The 21,535-nt window shown below is 43.5% G+C and overlaps 1 protein-coding gene across 2 annotated transcripts in view; it reads right to left on the bottom strand.

Moving 5' to 3' along the window:
• The window catches only part of RGS6 (regulator of G protein signaling 6), a 427,599-nt gene that overhangs the window by 46,712 nt on the left and 359,352 nt on the right, over nucleotides 1–21,535 (bottom strand). For both annotated transcript variants that reach the window (XM_040332702.1, XM_040332703.1), the window contains exons 8-11: nucleotides 21,278–21,354; nucleotides 15,902–15,983; nucleotides 10,666–10,740; nucleotides 8,698–8,796 (exon numbers count right to left, since the gene is read on the bottom strand). In XM_040332702.1, coding sequence (XP_040188636.1) covers nucleotides 8,698–8,796; nucleotides 10,666–10,740; nucleotides 15,902–15,983; nucleotides 21,278–21,354 — 333 coding nt within the window. The remainder of the gene's footprint in view (nucleotides 1–8,697; nucleotides 8,797–10,665; nucleotides 10,741–15,901; nucleotides 15,984–21,277; nucleotides 21,355–21,535) is intronic.

Below are 21,535 nucleotides of genomic sequence, written 5' to 3'. Positions count from 1 at the left end.
AACTAGTACCACTCATAACTTTGGGTATTGGATAAATAATTATAAATGGAAGCGCTGATTGGGACAGTCTTGAAAGGACAAACAATCAAAAAGCTCAATGAGATAAAATCATGTGCCGATTTAATAATGACATATACTTAGATAAACAATTATTAAAATATTAAAATATCCTTGCATAGATGGAGCGACTGCAAAGCATGCTCCTCACTGTGACAGTACCTTGAGCAACAGTCGTTGGTGGACTGGCTTGGTGAAGCAATGCTGCAATGGCAAAACCTTCATGTATTCCTGGATGTCACTAGGAGGAGGGAAGCCAGCATGTGCAGAGCCAGATGGACAATATGAGGCCTCGATCGAATACCCAATGATATGTGGCAGGATGGTGGAACAGCCACGGTACAAGGAAGGGACAGAGAGGCCGCCAGAACCACCACCGACCGGAGCTGGTGGATGGAAACACCTGAGCGTGACAGCTTACAATTGGTTTTTGTTTCCCTAACAATTTCACCTATACAATGTTTCTATTTCAGAGCATCTCTTCCTTTCCCTCTGAAGATGACCTCCATTGATAAGGTCGAAATGCATCTGGGTTTCTAATATATTATAGGATGTTAATGCTTTGTCATTGTATATGTACCTACACAACTGTATTTTTATGTATATGTTTTGAATCCAACGTATGCTCTCCCAGTGGTAAATCTGAATAAAAATTTAGTTTTTTGATATAATAATAACTGTAATATTCTTTGCTGCAACACAAAGCCCCATGGGGTTTCTTTCCTTTCTACCCCCAGTGCAACATATGTCCCATTTTCCTGGCGCCAGATTTCACCTGGCTAAGATTATCAGCTCTAGTCACTGGTGTGCCATAGATATCCAATGAACCACTCCTGCAACCTTGTATGCCAATAAATTCGCTACAGAGCTACCTGCACTTTGCAGGCTGTCAGTGATCCCTCAGTATTTTTCATGCATGTATTTACAGTTGTGCACATAAGTTTACATACCCTGGCAGAATTTATGATTTTTTTCCCCATTTTTCAGAGAATATGAATGATAACACAAAAACTTTTCTTTCACTCATGGTTAGTGTTTGGCTGAAGCCATTTATTATCAATCAACTGTGTTTACTCTTTTTAAATTATAATGACAACAGAAACTAGCCAAATGACCCTGATCAAAAGTTTACATACCCCAGTTCTTAATACCGTGTATTGCCCCCTTTAACATCAATGACAGCTTGAAGCTAAAAAATACTGGAGGAACATTTGCATTCATTAGCCAGGAAGCTGAGCATGGGATGTACTTGGACATTTCAACATGACAATGATCCAAAACATATGGCCAAGTCGACCTGTCATTGGCTACAGCAGAATAAAGTGAAGGTTCTGGAGCTGCCATCTCAGTCTCCTGACCTCAATATCATTGAGACACTCTGGGGAGATCTCAATCGTGCAGTTCATGCAAGACAACCCAAGAATTTACAGGAACTGGAGGCTTTTTGCCAAGAGGAATGGGCAGCTTTACCACCTGAGAAAATAAAGAGCCTCATCCACAAATACCACAAAAGACTTAAAGCTGTCATTGATGTTAAAGGGGGCAAAACACAGTATTAAGAACTGGGGTATGTAAACTTGCTCAGGGTCATTTGGGTAGTTTTTGTTGTCATTATGATTTAAAAAGAGTAAACACAGTTGATTGATAATAAATGGCTTCGGCCAAACACTAACCATGAGTGAAAGAAAAGTGTTTGTGTTATCATTCATATTCTCTGAAAAATGGCCAAGAAATCATAAATTCTGCCAGGGTATGTAAACTTATAAGCACAACTGTATTCTGATTCATGAATGAAGATGCTCTCATTTTATTTGGTGAAGACTATTGTGAGAACATTTTGGTGACCTTTTAAGGTCAATTGATATTTTCTAAGCGCTGGCTTTTGAATGTACAGGTGCATCTTATAAAATTAGAATAGCATCAAACAGTTAATTTATTTCAGTAATTCAATTCACAAAGTGAAACTCCTAAATTTTATATCAGTGCAGCTCTCTACCAGGAATTCTAGCATTTCATGCTTCCCTTTGCTGATCAGCTTTATGGAGATGCTGATTTCATTTTCCAGCAGGGCTTGGCACCTGTCCAAAAGTACCAATACCTGGTTTAATGATCATGGTATCACTGATTGGCCAGCAAACTCACCTGACCTAAACCCCATGGAGAATCTGTGGGGTACTGTCAAGAGAAAGATGAGAGACACCAGACCCAACAATGCAGACGAGCTGAAGGCCGCTGTCAAACTGCAGTGATGCAATAATTCATTCAAAAGGAGTCCCGACCAAGTATTGAGTGCATACCATACTGTATATGAACATACTTTTCAATAAGCCAACATTTCTGTATTAAAAATCCTTTTTTCATTGGTGTTATTTAAAATTCTAATTTCCTGAGATATGAATTTTAGGTTTTCACTAGCTGTAAGTTATAATCATCAACATTAAAAGAAAGAAAGGCTTAAAATATATCACTCTGTGTGTAACGCATCTATGTTAAATATATGAGTTTCACATTTTAAATTGAATTACTGAAATAAACTAAGGCCTAGATTCACGTACGGCCGCTCTACGTTGCGCGGGCGTAGCGTACCGCCGCAACTTAGAGAGACAAGTGCTGTATTCACAAAGCACTTGCGTCCTAAGTTACGGCGGCGTAGCATAAATGGGCCGGCGTAAGCGCACGTAATTCAAAGTAGGCTGGTAGGGGGCGTGTTGTATTTAAATGAGGCTTGACCCCATGTAGATGCATGGCCGAACGAACGGCGCATGCGTGCGTATGCTCAGTATCACGTCGTATTTCCGCCCAAAGATACGCCGGCTCAATGCCTGTGACGTGAACATAACTTACGCACAGCCCTATTCGCGTACGACTTACGCAAACAACGTAAAAAGATACGCTTGTTCCGACGTCCATACTTTGCATGGGCTTCGCCACCTAGAGACCTGCTTTAACTTTACGCCGGCGTATGTCTCACATAAACGGCGTAACTAATTGCGACGGGCATACGTACGTTCATGAATCGGCGTATCTTTCTCATTTACATATTTGACGCGGAAATCAAGGAAACGCCACCTAGCGGCCAGCGTAATTATTGCAGCCCAAGATACGACGGCGTAGGAGACTTACGCCGCTCGTATCTTGGCCAAATCTATGCGTAACTGATTCTATGAATCAGGCGCATAGATACGACGGCGGCCATTCGGACTTACAACGGCGTATCTGGAGATACGCTGTCGTAAGTCTTTGTGAATCTGGGCCTAACTTTTTGATGATATTCTAATTTTATGAGATGCACCTGTATATATCGTCCTGCTAAGGAGCAGAGGTAATCCAGCAGCTAGGACTTTTTAGTCCTAGTGTGCTGATATTTTGGGAATATACACATTTCCATAGTTGACAGAGAGGAAGAGATACACTTTGGGCTATGGGTTCATGTTCCAAGAAGAGAAATCTGGTATTGGTTATGTGAATATTCGCTGCACCATCTATCAACCCGAAGATACAAGTTAGTGGCTAAAATGTAATATTCGTTTTCAAAATACTACTAGTATCCAAAACCCCTCTTCAATATTGGAATAGCTTTGGCCATCTCCACAACATATGTATTTAGTCATAGAAAAAGTGATGGTGTGGGGTTGCGTACACACCATGCAGCATAAATAATTGGGTTAACTTCTGCAAAGAGGAGAGGGACAAAACAAGTGGTAGTTAAAAAAATGGAAAGATGGAATTATCTTGCCTTGATTAATGTGGCATGAAAAATACATGCCCTGATTTCTACAACATTGCTACTAGTTAGACACTAATTCAGCCATGCAGAGGGTGATAAAGAGTTCTTCTTAAAGGGGTTGTAAAGCTTTGTATTTTTTCACCTTAATGCATAGGATGCATTAAGGTGAAAAAAACAGGATCGGGGTCACTCTGTGCAAAACGAACTGCACAGTAGAGGTAAGTTTGACATGTTTGTTATTTAAAAAAAACAAAAAAAACATATATACCGTATTTATCGGCGTATGACATGCAGAGGCGTATAACACGCACCCTAACTTTAAGAGGGAAGTTTCAGGAAAAAAAAACTTTCCACATCCCCCTGCCCCCAGCCCCACGCAGGCACAGTTTGCCCTCTATTTTCAGGTTAAAAAATAGAGTGTTATATGCCAATAAATACAATATATATATATATATATATATACCTTTACAACCCCTTTAACGTTAGAAGCATCATAATCAATATAAACAGGGACTATCACCATACATGTGACTGTATTCACTGGTAAATCAAACGAAAGAGACATACAATGAATTCCAGTGGTTTCAACTGTCTTACCTATTGTAACATTTAAAAAAATCTCAAATTCATTTCTATATGAAAATAGAATTATGTCAAAGCCATGCAACGCAATTAAATAGAAAGGATATTTTAAAGAAGATTTGGATTACACAACATCGCTGGCATTCATTTTTTCATACCCCCTTTACATGCTGTAATTTTTCAACATAATGGTAATTCCACTTAAAAAAAAAACGCAGAGGTAAAACACATTTTCAAACACCTTGGCCCAGATTCAAGAAGCACTTGCGCGGGAGCAAGTGTGATTTGCGCCGCGCAAGTACTGATTTGCTCCCATGCAAATTTGCGGCTGATTCAGTAAACCAGTTAAGCCTGTTTTGCGGCCATTTTCCCGCGCACGCAGCCTAGCTGCTCCGGAGCAATTTGCGCGCAATTTTGCGCGGGGTGTAAGTTGCGCCTTCATGGAATTCCCTCAGTGGATATGCAAATTAGGTACTGCCGATGATTCAGAAACATGCGCGTGTGATGCGCATCTTGCGCTGGAAGCGCGCAAGCTTTTTTCCCCTGGCAAACTTGCTCCTGCTAAAAACAGGGGCAAGTTAGCAAAAGATGGCCAAATGTCATCTGAAGGAGCGCGCAACTTCAGCAGCACCTAGACAGACGAGCTGAACAAGCAGAGCACCCACATTTTCGGGACCTCACATCTGTGCACCAACATGCCAGGGGCAGCTATGGTTCTTGATATTCTATTGACTGAGCCGACTCGTAGGAGGGCACGGGAGAGGATTTACAGAGGGCGCTACAACCTTTTTGAGATGAGTGATAATGAGGTGTATCGCATGTTTCGCTTCAGCCCTGAAGTCATCCTTGAGTTGGTAACAATCCTGCAGGATGACATCAGCAGCCCGACCCATCGGGGACAGGCAGTGCAGCCACTGGTGAAGGTAGTGGCAACCCTTCATTTTTTGGCAAGTGGCTCATTTCAGCGCACAGGTGGAATGGTGGCGGGGATGTCCCAATCCAGCATGAGCAGGTGTGTGCACCAAGTGATCCCTGCAATACTCAGACGAATGGGCACACAATTTATCAAACCAACCACGGCTGACCTGCGGCAGAAGGCAATCAGTGATTTTTATGCAATAGCCAGATTTCCACGCACTGTGGGTGCAATAGATTGTACCCATGTGGCACTACGCCCCCCCCGGCTCCTCGAGCATATCTACTGCAACAGGAAACATTGGCATTCGATAAATGTGCAGATGATAGTGGATGCACATGGCCTCATATGGCATGTCCGTGCCAAACACCCAGGGTCAAGCCATGACAGTTTTATTTACCGACACAGCCCCATCCCAACCGAGTTTGACCAGAACATGTATGGAGACAGCTGGCTGATTGGTGAGTGACATGGGTGTCAGGTATGCTTGCCCCCCCCCCATGATGCAGACATCACAAGGGGGAACATGCACGACTAACATCCTCCTGTCTTTTCCCTTCCAGGTGACTCTGCATATGCCCTGGGACCTCACATGATGACCCCATTTCGTAACCCTCAAACACCAGGAGAGGAAAGATTTAACGAAGCCCATGCACGTACCCGTGCGGTGGTGGAGCGCACATTTGGCATCCTTAAATCTCGATTCAGATGTCTGGCTAAATCAGGGGGGACCCTGTTGTATTCACCCAACTTTGTGTGCCAAATCGTCGGGGCATGTAGTATTCTCCACAATTTTGCAGAGAGAAGGGGCATGCACATTGAGCTACGCAATGACCTTACCCCCGAACCACGCAACCCCCCCCCCCCCAAGAAACACTACCGGATCTTCTGAGGGAAGAGCAATCCGGAATGGTCTTGTGGAACGTCTCTTTGCACATTAAACACACCCTGATCTTGTCACAAGTATAATGCATGTATGCACACCACTGTAGTCCCTAGCACACACCCGACACATGCACCCCAAATTGGATTAGACCCAACAATACCCCATGGTATTAGGGAGCAGCAACGCTGCGTCAAGGCTCCAATTATGTTGCTGTCCATTCATACACCTTTCACATGGCAGAGGGTGACACCCCTTTTCCAGCAGGAGTGCCACCCCCCCCCCCATTCACACACCAGTCACACTGTAGTATACACTCCTCACCGTGTGTAGGGACTACAAATAAATATAAAAGCTCATATCCTGAGCATATAAAAAAAAATAAACTCATATCCTGAGCATATCTAAAAAAAATAAAGAAATCATATTCTGTGCATAAAATAAATGTAGAAATTATCTTATTTTTTTGTATTTTTCTTTGGGCCAAGGGTGCCCCGGCTCTGGCTCCTCAATCTCTGTGGTGCGGAGGAGGCATGGGGTGGGGATTGAGGGGGGGGAGGAGCATCAACCCCTACTTCCACACTCCGCGCAGGTGGTGGCTGCATGCCCTCCATGGCGTTGGCCAGGCGGGCGAGGATGGTGTTGGTCTGGGCCAACATCCTCATTTGGCGGGTGGTGGTATCCCGCTGATGACGGCGGGTAACTCTCGCCTCCTCCCGCACTGCAGCGGTGTTGGCCTGCACAGCAGCGGTATTGGCCTCCACCGCAGCTGTCATCCTGCTTAATAAAGCGGGTGTGGTCTCCTGAGCCACCAAGCAGGTGACTATGGCCTTGGAGTTGCCACTAATTTCCCCCAGGCTCTGTGAGACATGTTTGTCCCGGTCCGCATGCAGGGTGAGGGCATGCTGCACAGAGGTGGAGGTGGATGCCATGCTGTCCGCCAGACGACGCACCTCTCCCACCATGACCCCTATATGGCGGGTCTGCAGGGCCTGCTCCTCCAGCAGACCGTCACAGAGGCTGGAGGATATATGCCTCGTTTTGGACTGAGCCTTCCTGGGAGGAGAGGCTCGGGCACGGACAGAGGGAGAAGGGGAGGGGTCCACAATGGAGGGGCTTGCCCTGGAGGGGCTTGCCCTGGAGGGGGATGACGTGCTGGGCGGGGGGGTGGTGGGTTGCTCAGGGATGGTGGTATCCTCCTGGAGGGAGCCAGAGTCCTCCTGGATGAGGAAAAAGGAATCCTCCTCGCAAACAAGTTCCTCCACCATACTTGGCCCCGGTAGGATCTCCTCCTGGACCAGCATAGACAGAATGTCCATGGGGCCTGACTGGACCCCTGGCTCTGGAATGGATGGGCTGGGTCGACCCGCAGCCGAAGACGGCCCAGCTTCATCATCATCATCACCACCTGTGGATGACACCAAAACGAAATATTTTGCTGGTGCAACACACTTCTCACATGTTCATTTCTACCCCCTCCCATGATGCACAGCAGATATGAAACAAAAATAATACATCCATCTTCACTTCTACCCACAAATATGTTCACTTCTACCCCCTCCCATGATGCACAGCAGATATGAAACAAAAATAACTTACCAGTCCCCAAGTTCCCAACAGTGGAGTCGTACCCTTCAAGTCCCTCCACCTGCTCCTGCACAAACGTTTGGGCAATAAGCTCCTCCTCCTGATTGAGGCGGATCTTACATTGTGGTCCACCTCCCGTGCCACCGGTATGTTTTCTGATAAGAGCCAGTTTATCCCGGACCCTGCGCCTCATATCGTTGAGCTTTTTCTGGATGTCATCCCAGGAACGCTCTTCATTACCCAGGGCATTGATGTCCAGGGCTATGGCTAGATAGCCCTCCTTTGGGCAACGGTGGTGTTTGCCCGCTGGGCACCATATAGAAGCTCTTTATGTTGCTGGAGTGCAGCAATTAAGATGTCCATCTCCGCAGCCACAAAGTTTGCCTTCCTTTTTTTGGTTCCTTTGGGAGGTGCCATCTCTTGAAAATGGGCTGAATTTCCTTGCTCAGGGGGGGTAGGAAAAAGCAGGATGAAATTCAGCAAAGAACCTGCGCAAGTCTGCTCCTATTTATTTGCTCAGTGCAAGCAGCTGAGCATGATTTGCCCTGAAAGTATGCTAGGCGCAGTTTGACGCATGCGCAGACGGCAGCGCTCTAACTGCGCATGCGCGCGCCCGGCGCAAACCTCTGCTGAGCCGAAAATTCCTCATTTACATAGGGGCACACCCACTTTGACTTGCACGGCCTTGCGCCCTCAGCTTTGCCTTAAACAGGAGCAAATTAACTGAACAAACGATTCCTGAATCAGGTGGCAATTTGGCAAAATTGCTCCAGCACAGAGAAATTCAGCTGAGCAGCTCATGTGTAAGTAATGGGCAAATCTACCTGAATCTGGGCCCTTTTGTTTTCCCTAATATGATAATCCCATCTGTGTACCTTTAGGCATTTGCTTTCCCTCAGTTACAGTTTTGAGCAAAGCAGTTGTAATTTCTGAAGAACTACCAACCTGTTTTCGTAGGTCATCTTTTGTCGTTTTCCTAATCACGTGGGATGCCATGTGGACTGGGCTCTGTGACTGAGAATCTTCTGATACTCCATATACTGACTGGAGAAACACATAGGACAACAATGAGGATGAAGAAAAGAACAAGTATTTAAAACAATTCCCTACCCCACTATACATTGTCCTGGAGTTTCTTGTGATTATCTGTGACTTCTACAGGTCCCCATATGGTTAAACATGCATAGTTTTTGTTGTCTTTATAACCAAATTTATACCCTTGTGCTGTAGTAACATTGCAAAAAGAGTGTTTTACCACACTTTACTGTGAAGCATAGTAACTCATTCTCCGCAGTGCAGTGCGCGGTTTTCATTTTGAAAGGCACCCAATGCACCACAAAGAATCTGCATTGATCTGTTGACCTGACTACCAGAAATATACAGATTTCTATACTGTATGTACAACCATATCTTGCTGTATATAAAACCTATTTATTATTTCCTGTAGGTATAGTGGGGCATATGATTTTGATTTTGTCAAAATCTGGATCTTGCAGAGGCAGTTTATGCCTATATTTTATCTATGTATTTTAATACTTTTTTGAATAAATATATATTTTATAGAATTTATTTGTGTGGTCTCCCATATTGATATGTGCGTGTGCATATAAATGTTTATATAGTGTTTGTTAGGGTTGCACCGTTCAGTGCAATCAGTGCCGATACTAAGCATTTGCATGAGTACTTGTACTCATGCAAATGCTCTGATTCCTGAAACCGATACCATTGCGGTGCGATTTGCATGGGCTCAAATCGCACTGCAAAGAAGTGCATGTGATTTGAACAGGAATGCAGTGAAAACCCAGGCTTACTCAACAACTTTCACACAGACTAGATAATACTCACTGGTCTGGATTATTTTGATCAAAAAATATTCTTTTATTTATGCAGAAAAAAAAAAAGCTCTATTTGTGTGAAAAAAAAATGAAAAAATGTCATTAGGGTAAAGTGTTGCATGGTCAAGCAATTGCCAGTTAAAGTAGTGCATTGCTGAATAGCAAAAAATGCCCTGGTCATGAAGGGGGTGAAACCTTCCAGAGGTTGAATGGTTAAAAATTGCTGCTTAGATTTTTAAATGCTCTTTTCTGAAAACTCTGCTTAGCTTTTCTTTCTTTGTAATGTTCATGAGGGGTTTGGGGAGTTAATGTTTACCATAATAAACCTGTCTATACAGTAATGTGCTCTAATGTGATCTCATTAACAGTTGTAAACTAGATTTGAATTTTGTCTGTCCTGACTTAAGCCATGTACACACGGCCGGTTTTCCGGATGGGAAAACTGTAAGGAGAGCTTTTGGCCGGGAATCCCGGCTATGTGTATGCTCCTCGCTGTTTTTCCGATGGGAAAACTGCCCAAAAACAGCTCTCTTTTTTCCCGCCAGGAAAACCGGCAGACTTTTGCCCGGCGGTTTTTGGTAGTTTTCCTATCGGATGGAGCATACACACGGCTGGGATTCCCGACCAATGCTCCATCGCAGTTTTCCTTTTAAGAAAACCTCTCGTGTGTAGGGGGAAAGACTGACTGAGCAGGTTCTCGGCTTTCCCCTCGGTATTTCCAACGGGAACTTTTCCCGCCGGCAATCCCGCACGTGTGTACGGGGCAACAGGGTTGAAGATCTAGAAGCTGAGCTTTATTTTTAGGTATGCTGTTTGAACAGGAACACATAACAAACAGTGCAAATTTTTCAAAAAATGTATTGCAAAAGTGGAAATATCTTAAAGAATTAAGTTCCTTTTTTGATCTACCTGCTTTTTTTGTTGCAATCTGTTTACTGTTGTCACTCGTCCATATTGTACAAAGCAATGTACTGTGATTTGTTGCACTGTTGTTATTTGAATCATATTTTTTTTTTGTTTTGTTTTTAAAACCCTTTGAAAGCAAAAAAAGTATAAAGGTACTGAGCCTAAAACACACCTTTTTAACCTTTTGGGGATTCTTCATCCGACGACATTTTCTTATGTCCATTTCCGTTGTATTCACACATCCAGGCTAAAAAGACATTAAACACATTAGAAAAAAATACATCTAATCATCCAAAGCAGTTACACATAACTGACTTGGGGAAACATTTTCCATTTGAAAGGTTATGCTTCTACTTTTTAAACGCAGTACCTTAAAGTAGATGCAAACCCTCCATAAACCAAGTGAAGTGAACAACCTCAAATGTACACAGGGATGAACTAAATCTCCCTACATAGGTTTTACATGTATATCTGCTGTCTTCACATTTATATACTGTTAAGAAAGTTCAGATGGTGTTAGGAGATTTTCTCTTCCTGTTTAATACCCCTTTCACACTGAGGCACCCCTGCAGCGGCACTTTGCGGGCGGTTTTAACCCCTTTTCGACCACTAGCGGGTGTTAAAAGTGCCCCGTAAGCGGCCAAATAGTGCCGCTAAAATGACAGTAAATCGCTTCTAAAAATAGTGGCGCTTTACTGCCAATGCCCCCACCGCCACAGTGTGAAAGGGTTATTAAACAGTGTGATGTCTGGGCATACAGCCAAGATAGCTAAAATTGCTGATTGGAGGAAAGGCACACACCCCCTCTTCACATAGGCAGAGACTCTCAGAGGTATTTTGTAACAGGGCCAGTTCCCTGCTAATCTATTTATAGCAACCTCCCTTGACAGAAGTGTCAGGCTGCTTGTATCTGTCCGAGAATCTATCAGGAGTTATCAGGCTGATAACAGAGGAACGGTTCAGGAGAGAGTTATGGGACTTAGCTCTTTGAAGAGAGATAACAAAACACTGCAGATATATGCAGTGTCTGATATGGTACTCCTTCAGAACTTCATCCCTTTCAAACTTGTCTCCGGTAACAGGAGTGGTCGTCCCTTTGTGGCAACTGCTTCTCCTTTACCTCTGAAACGATTAGGCTCCCCTCAGGCCGAGCCTTTAACACATGCGGTTCCACCCCAGGTTTCTGGCTTAACCTTGGCTGCTCCTCCTTTACAGAACCCCAAACTGCTGGATAGGCCTTTAGTGGACCTAGTAGCCAGCATGCCTCCTGGATAATCCTCAGGCTTCAGACCCAGCAACCAGGAGCTTCTCAACACACCCCCATCCAGGCCACAGCCTCGGGCGGGAAGAACCCCAATCAGCTGACTCCTCCCAAATAAATAGCCTATCCCATCATACAGAGTGGTCAAAGAAACTCCTGCTGATTGGCTGAGACAACCTAGTTACCCATTATTTGAATTTATGGTAATCCATCATTCTAATGCCAAAAGCAACAGTGCCACCTATTGACAGAAGAAAGAGACTACCCTAAACTTAGATTTAGGACAGGAATCAGTGGATCAACCTAAAAATTAGCCAGGCTAGTTACCACCTAACACAACTAGATTTATTAGCAGCCCTGTTTAGGACCAGGGTGCTACATACAGTATGTGGTCATTCAGAAAAAGAAAAATGTACACCTCTGGTACAACTTCATCACATTTTAGGCTTTATTTACACAGGTGTTTAGTCACACTGCAAACCCTGGCGGAAAGAATCTGTTGGTTCTTGTAGCTGCAATTCACAGCTGCGTGCGGATTGCTGCGTCCGCCAAGCCCCTACAATGCAATGACAGACTGTTGTGACTGTTTAAACAGCCAGCGATTACCTGCGATGATTGTGACTGGATGTGCACAAAGTGCGTGAAGCCAAAATCGCTGCACGTTATCGCTGGCTGTGCAAACAGCTGTAGCTACCGATCAATCCCAGCTGCAGGAATCAGTGAATTCTTGCCACTGGGATTCGCATTGTGGTTAAACATCCAAAATTACCTTATTTTTTTCTTAATATTTTGTATATTTTCAAACTTTAAACATTTAATATATTTTCTTTTTTTCTATTGTGAATAAAATATGGGTTATGAGCTTTGCAAATAATTGCATTCTGTTTGTATGCAGATATTACACAGTGGTTATGACTAAGACCTTATAGGCTGAAACGCGTCAACCTTTCCTATTGCGTTTGTCTACTGTGGCTTGTCAATAAATACGTCTATTGTACCGGAGTGCGGATCATTTTTTCCTCATTATTCTACGCAGCCAGCGATTGTGGATCGAGCACCCGGGAGCTCTGCTTTCCATGTGATGTATGGGTAGTAGCACTGACTTTTTTGTTTATATTCTAGATATTACACAGCATCCCAACTTCTTTTGAGATTGGGGTTGTACAATGGTGCAGAGATCACCCACTAACTAATAAACATTATAATACAAATGTAAATAGATAGTGACTAGCAATATTGAGGCGACGATCATGATGAGTAGGACAATGTGGGGGAAATGATTTCGATTTCAAATTGTGAGCATTACAGGTGAAATCTTAGTTCAGATGGAAGTTTTTGTTCTGGAAAAATAATTTTGATCTTGGATGTGATAACATGGAGGGCATCCTAATTTGCAAGGGGGGGGGGGGTGGGGGGCGGTGCCGTATCTAATTAAAAGAATGATCTTGTAATTGTACAATGTTTGATAAAGATAGAGGCATAATTAAGTATATTTGATGAATAATGTATTAATTAGGATTGGAAATATTTTAAGTCTACCAGATTGTCAGGTCACCCGTAGCCAGGTGACGAGTGCACCTCGTTGGGGTCAGGGATGCACCACAGGGTGGTGAACCCTATGGCCGACTACTGCTAGCAGAGACGAAGCGTGAACTTAAGATCACCCAGGGCACGGAGTCTAAGACCCAGTTTTGTATTCACCAGAGCCTTTGATGGTAAGGATGGTCTTGGCCGCAACTGGGTCCAGGTCGCATCCCCGAGATTCCTCAAGTCACACTCCGCAGGGAGAAAGGGAAAGCAGTAAGCAGGACAAACAGTGGTGATGGGCAAGCCGAAGTCAGGGCAACAGGCAGACAAGGATAACCGTGGGACATGCAAATAGTCAGGGGCACAGGCAGACAAGGAAGTCGGGAACAAGCCAAAACGGTACACGGAAGATGAATGAAGCACTCTGCAAACAGGAACATAGCAACTACACTGCAGACAGGAACTAAGCATAGGAACACTGTTGAACAGCACTGCAGACCTGTAGAGCAACGGTCAATATAGGCTTCCTGGGATGGACTAGGGTGGAGCCATACAGGAAGAGGAAGTGATAAAAAGGGGAACCAGAGCAGGGTCAGCCTCTAATGAACACATGGAGATCAGGTAAGCAGACAGACTTGTTGCATATTCATGACACAGATGTTGGGAAAAAAAAAAAGATAGTAAATAACGAGGTTTAAAAGTATTGCAGCGTTTATTGATGGTTTTCCAAATGCAGTGTAATCAGGCAGCTGGTGAATAGAGGGGGTGAGTTTGTTCACCTGTCCTCATGTGCACAGGGTGTCTTCTGATTATAAAAGTTCACTCTTGCATTGGTCATTTGGCTTAGTTGTCCATGATTAGATGCAAGCTTTGTTTACCACTACTCTACAGAAAAATTCTAAAGTTTTCGTAAACTATATTTTCATATTTTAAATATGATTGTGATTTACATGTTTAAAAAATGTGATAATGATATCTGAGAAGTATTTCTCATCCGAAAGTTTTATATGTGTACAAATTGTTTTATAGAAATGGGACATGTTCCATGACATGACCACAAGAGGGCAATCATTCACTGGAATGTAATAATGTTATATATATATATATATATATATATATATATATATATATATATATATATATATATATATATATATACAGTAGATAGATAAATAGATAGATATGAATGTACTTTCAAGTCTATTCTTCTAACACACACAAAAATGTTATGTTTATAAACATTTACTTTAAGAAGTACTTAAATGTTAACTCCAGAGCTCTCTAATGAAGCCCAATCATCAAACCCTCAAAATGTGTTACTGTAATGCAGCCAGGCTGATAAATGCTGTGGCAAAGTTCAATTATGCTGTTTTGCATTAACTCTACACTAGACTTTTGTCGGGAACATCCTGTTGGAGGTAACTTGAACCCAAACCAACCTCAGCTGCTCTCTTAGGCTCCATTCACACTAATGCTTTTTTTGATGCATTTTGCAGAAATGCAGAGACATTTTTTAACATGGTTTCCTATGGAACATGTTCACATCAATGCTTTTTTTGTGCCTCTGCGTTTTTGGAAAGGGCCAGGGACTTTTTTTCCTGCAAAAAGCAGGGTTTTGCATGCAATAGTATTCAATGGACCTGCATCCAAAACGCAAGTACCGTGATTTTGCCGCGATTTACGTTTTTTTTAACCTGTTTATAGCTGGTTGTTAAAGGAAATGTAAAAAAAATGAAAATTACTGGCTAAAAAAAACGCAAAACGCAAATCGTGGTAAAATCGATGGTAAAATCTTGGTAAAAACACACGTCAAAAAACGCAGCAAGCCTGCTTACTATCACACTGCTCTATGCAACTCCATAGTCGATAGTCCCAAGTCCATATTGGGACCATGAAAAATGAAAATAGCCACCCTTTAACTGGAAATTTGATTACAGCAGAATACATACTTGGATCGATTTTTTTTTAAACCAGAGTTTTAAAAAGTAGCATCATCTTAAGATGACTGTGCTACCTGTATGTGTATGCATGCTGGATTATGTTCTTGACACTAAGGTGAGGGTTAATTTTCACAGGGCATTAAAGTCTGTATGAAAGAGGCCTAGCCTGGCTTTTTTTTTTTTTTTTACTATTATTTTTTGTGTTTGTTTGGAGCCTCTAAAGCATTGCACCCCCTGATCAGCAGATTGTGGGAGTCCTGCAGACTGTCTATGTAGCTGCCTGCACATACCTTTGATATGGAAATACAGTTACATACTGACAAGAAGACTCAATAAACTACTAGAGCGCTCAAAAGCTCCCTGGTAGTTCATTAAGAACTACAAGCCGACAGCCGCAAACAGAACACTGAATGAATGATGCAGTTGGGTGGACATGAGCCCCACACAGCTGCTTTTTTTTATTTGTGACAACGAGCGGTTGAAAAAGATTCCCCACTCGCTGTCAAAATGGGGGATCGGAGGGTTGGATTGGCTGTTGCATCTGTAACATTTTACATGCTGCACCCTGAATATAGGTGTAACATCTAACATGTTGCAAAAGGTGAACATGTTAGCATGAAAACCTGGAGTTAGGGGTACATGAAGACTGGACTTTATTAAACACCGGAGAGTGAGCTTACCACTGGTCGATGCACATCCCAGAATCCCCTTTCTTGGCTGTCCAGAATTTTCCTTTCAGTTTTATCTTTTTTTCTGTCAATCCTATGAAAGAAACATGAATCAATTGGCTTAACATAATAAAGTCAGATTTTGTTTGTCATTTTACACCCAGGGATGTTTGTTCCTGCATGCAGAAAAGGTATACTGAAATATGTATACATAAAAGTTCTTGTGAGAAGACAACAAAAAGTCTTGTAATATTACTTAAATTTTTACGCCCTTCGCGATTCTCAAAACCCGGCGCAGCGTAAATCCGCGCAAAGCACGTCGGGAAAATAACGTCGGGAGCATGCGCAGTACGTCCGGCGCGGGAGTGCGCCTAATTTAAATGGGACTCGCCCCATTAGATTAGGCACGCCTTGCGCCGGACGGATTTAAGTTACACCGCTGAAAATTTCTAGGTAAGTGCTTTGTGGATCAGGCACTTAGGTAGAGATTTTGCGGCGGTGTAACTTAAATGGCAAAAGTTAAGTTACGGCCGGTTTTTGTGGATCAGGCCCTAAATCCTGAAACAAAAACAGAGCTTGTGATTTGTGCTGTGTTTGAAAACATGAAAAAACATCTGTTGCACTATTTGGGTACCATAATTTAACCAGTTCTGTGTACCCACATTTATCATTTTGACATATGATGCCAAACCCCAATTCCAAGAATAGGAACGTCTTGTGATAATCTCATGTAATAATGAACTTCCATGACATCATCTACAATGGGGAAAATAATTATTTAATCCCCTGCAGATTTTGTAAGTTTGCCCACTTATATAGAAATTAATAGCCAGATTCAGAAAGACTGGCTTAAGTTTGTGCGGGCGTAGCGTATCTCAGATACACTACGCTGCCATAAGTTAGAGCAGCAGGTCCTGTATTCACAAAGAAGTTGCGCTCTAACTTACGGCGGCGTAGTGTAACTGGGCCGGCGTAAGCCCGCTTAATTCAAATGTGGAAGATGTGGGAGTGTTGTATGTAAATTCATTGTGACCCCACGTAAATGATGTTTTTTACTAACGGCGCATGCGCCGTCCGTGGACGTATCCCAGTGCACATGCTCCAAATTACCCTGCAAAGACTCATTGGTTTCGACGTGAACGTAACTTACGCCCAGCCCCATTCACGGACGACTTACGCAAATGACGTAAAACGTGAAAAATTTGACGCGGTCCCGACGTCCATACTTAACATTGGCTCCGCCATATTTTTGGTGGTTTATCTTTACGCCTGAAAACGCCTTACGTAAACGGCGTATCTTTACTGCGACGGCCGTGCGTACGTTCGTGAATAGGCGTATCTAGCTGATTTACATATTCTCTAGGTGTAAATCAGCGTACACGCCCCTAGCGGCCAGCGTAAATAGGCAGCTAAGATACGACGGCGTAGGTCGTCGTATCTTAGCAACATTTAAGCGTATCTCAGTTTGAGCATACGCTTAATGTTACGACGGCGCGGATTCGGAGTTACGACGGCGTATCTACTGATACGCCGTCGTAACTGTACCTGAATCCGGCTATAAGGGTCTATCATTTTGTATCATAGGTGTATTTTAAATGATAGAGACGGAATATCAATCAAAAAATCCAGAAAAAAACACAATAAAAATGTTATAAATTAAGTTGCAGTTCAGTGAGTAAAATAAGTCTTTGATCCCCAAGCAAAACATGACTTATAGCTAGATTCAGAAAACCAGATACGCTTAAATTAGGCTAAGATACGAGTGGCGTAAGTCTCCTACGCCGTCGTATCTTAGGGTGCATATTTACGCTGGCCGCTAGGTGGCGCTTCCGTTGAGTTCGGCATAGAATATGCAAATGACTAGATACGCCAATTCACGAATGTACGTGCACCCGTCGCAATTAGTTACGCCGTTTACGTTGGAGATACGCCGGCGTAAAGATAAAGCTAATCCCTAGGTTGCGCAGCCCATGCAAGGTATGGACGTCGCAACAGGCCTATCTTTTTAAAGAATGGCCCTGTCCATTGGCCCCTTAATGCAGCAAAGTTGGCCTGTACCTTTAACAGAGAAACAGCCCCAAAGCATAATGTTTCCATCTCCGAGCTTGATTGTAGGGATTGTATTCTTAGTGCCGGTTCACACAGGGCCAACCGACTGACAGTGCGACTTTGCAAGGCAATTTGGAGGCAACTTCAGCACGACTTTGAGTAACTTACAACGCGACGTAAAGTTGCCTCCTGGACAGTCGACTGTGGCCAATCACAGAATAATCAGCTCTGTGGGAGGGAGGGGTTTGCCTGGGTAAACTATTTTATTTTCCTGTAAAGTTGCTTAATTTAAGATGGAGATCTGACTTTGGAGGCAACTTCCTTTAAAATCTATGGGTACAAGTCGCCTTGAAGTAGTACAGGAACCTTTTATGAAGTTGGAGCGACTTCAGTAGTGTACATTAAGACGACTCTCATTAACTATAATGGAATTTCTTATGTCAAGCGACTTGGGGCGATTTGAAGTCTGACAACTTGGATCCCAAGTCGCTGTAGTGTGAACTGGCACTTAGGGTCTTGGAGCTAGATTCAGGTAGACTTTACGTCGGTGTATGTATTGATACGCCGCGTAAGTTGAAAGATGCGCCGTCGTATCTATGCGCGCTATTCAGGGAACTAGATACGCCTGAATTCCTGCTTCACCCGTTACGTGACCCCGTCCCCCTCTGGTGCACCCGTCACATCACTGGGGAAGCCTGGGCTCTCCCTTGTGTCAAAGAAGGGCGGGGTCATGTGATGGGTGGCCCCGCCCTCACCTACATAAGAGCTGTCACAGGCGATGCGTGCGCTGGATGGACATCTCATCGTTGGATCCCGGACCTGGATTAAGAGGAGATCTTCCAATCGCTGGACCCCGGCGGAGAGGAGATCACCGTCGCAGGATACCATCAGCGTTGGTGCGGAGACCGAGAGGGGATCTGTCTTGGGAGAGTTACCCACAAGCTCTGCTGGACATGTTGTAGAGCGAGGGTGCTCTCTGGAATGGCTGGTCCCAACAGGATTCTCTTCCTCCCCTACAGCCCGGGGCTCCTGTACCTTACAGCTGGTCTGACATCTGGTATACTGGATAGGGGGCTTTCTTTGGGACAACATTGCTTCCATATGTAGTCTTGCCTGTGTTCCTGGACAGTCGGGCGGCCCTCTGGTCTTGGACAGAAGAGATCCGTCAGTGACTTCAATGCATGTGGGTTCCCTCCCCCCTCCCTCGGTTGGTTTGCAGACCAGAAGGGGACCTTTCCTCCTGTGGTGGGTCCCCCCATCCCTAGGTTGAACAAGCAACCATGTTGCAGCTAGAGGAATCCGCCTCCTTTAAGGACTCTGTGGCCCATGCAGCGGATTTGGTTGTTCACAATATGTTTACCATCGCCGGTTTGGCACAGTGGCCTGTGTTGGCCCCAGTTCTGGTATCTCAGTCACTTTGAGATGTTATCACAAGATTTGCATTTGAAACAGGTATCCCAGGGCATGTGGAACTGTGGATCTGTTGGCCTAGGGCCTGCAGCATTATGGTGACACCTCTGTAGACGTAGCCCCATTTTTTTTCTAAGCCCTCTGACTTAAGGGTGGTGCCCGGCAGGCACTCTGGCTTTAGCATTGATCCGCTGAGCTTTAGTCTAAGCAGGTCCTGGCGGGATTACCCTGCCAGGGTGAACGTCTCTGCGGTGCAACCTTGGACCTTATGGGTGGCATGAGTACTTCCTCCCGCGAACCACAAAGGAAAAAGGAACCATGTCATTAGCTCGGTCCTTCCTTCTGTGCACACAGAGGCTTTTTCATCCCTCTGGTCCCTTTAGACAAAGGCTCGGAGCCCTTCAAGGCTCACCAAGTGCCCCTGGTCTCATAAGGTTCCAAAGCCACGAACGGGTCCTCAGCATGTAGGCTCATTCCCACCTGTTTGTGTGGGGGGTTGTCTTTGCTGGTTTGTGGGCCTGTGGACCTCTCTCATTCTCTAAAAAAGGGTCCACGGCTGGATTTTGTCTTGCTTGATGAAGGGACCCTGTGTGGCTCTGAAACGTTGCCTTATGTTTACCATGTGACCACAAAATTAAAACTTTTGACCCTTTTGAGAAATCCTTGCTGATTACATTTCTTCACTTTGATTGTCTATGGTTTAAAGCCTGTGGTCATTACAGCACCCAATATTACTGAACAGGCATTTCCAGGAACGTGCGAGTGGGGACTATTGCGTTTCTACTCCTGTAGATGGCACTATAAACCCTATGGTCAAGAATAGAAGAGCTATGTCCACTAAGGAAATCAGAGAATGCGATTTTATGTTAAAAATCCTGTTATTGTTCAAAACCTTTTTCCCGCCAGGAATGAAAAAAAATCCATCTCTGAACTCTTAGATCATATATGGTCTAGGCAAAAATTACATGTTTTATGACCACTCAAGGCATTGTGGATGTTTCCTAGTGACATGCAACCAGACTTGTTCTTTCATTTTGAAGACATTTCATGGCTTATCCATGCTATTTCTTCAGTTCTTATGTCAGGATCTTACCCCAGCATTTATGTCCACAGAGACAGCACTGACACTTTAATCTAATTACCATATAATGTGTCAAAGCAGACATTGATTGTTCAAGAACAAATTGGAAAGTGTGAAATTTGTAGAACCACTCTATTCCAAATACATAGTCCCATCTCTTGGGGTCGGGAGCATGCATAGGTATCAGTCCTGCAATTTACATGGATAAAGGTGTGAATTATTTACAATTGCTAGGGAAGATGTAGATTGGAATTACATATAGATGGCAGATGGTGTGAAAGGCTCCCACCACTGTTTAGGGATGGTTGTTTGCAGTTTGATGTAGATGCCCTTTTTCATGCCTCTTGAAAACCAGTTATTCATCGTGCACCTCATTGTTCTAAAAAAATATATATTTTTATTAACATGTAGGAAAACTGTGAGGTGCACAATTTGGACCCGTAGGAAAACTAGTCAGCAAGAGCCATTAAAGAGGTTAACTACATCTTGGATGGATCAAGGAAGGAATAGAACACTCATCCAGTTTTAATTCTATCCAAGGCTCTGTTAGAGATTTTCCTCTTACTTTCTGTCCAGTGACATTGATTTTACCATGCAGAAAGTGAACAAAAATCATAAAAAAAGTTTATAGTGAGCCTTTTGAGTTGTAAACTCATAGTATATTTTCCTTATTTATGAAACAAAACTCCACTCTGCACTTCTTTTTCAAAGCTTCTCTTTACAATACATTTGATAGCTCCCCTGCACTATCCCCCTTAGTCAAGCTTTAAACTGCTAATCAATGCCTCGCTGGTGTAACTGAAGACATGCCGATAAAGAAACATACTGTAATTTAGGCTGAAACTCACTTGACTTGTGCCTCTGCTTGCATAAAGATGAATTCCCATTTTCTTGCAAAAGCCCGTTGTAGTCTTGCTAAATTTTCCTAACAAAGGTTAAACAAGGATAAAGAAAAAAGTAAAGACCGTGTAAATAATGCATTACTCTACTACTGTGATGGCACTGTTTTACTAATGCAAAACCATTAGACATTGGCATCAGACAACTATAGATATTAAATTGCTCTAACATCTTATCTGGTGCACTTACTACACATGATTCAAATG

This window comes from Rana temporaria, chromosome 13 (genome assembly GCF_905171775.1).
Source record: "Rana temporaria chromosome 13, aRanTem1.1, whole genome shotgun sequence".
NCBI classification, from domain to species: Eukaryota; Metazoa; Chordata; class Amphibia; order Anura; family Ranidae; genus Rana; species Rana temporaria.
The sequence above is the reverse complement of the archived record's forward strand: the minus strand, read 5'-3'. Positions and strand labels throughout refer to the sequence as shown.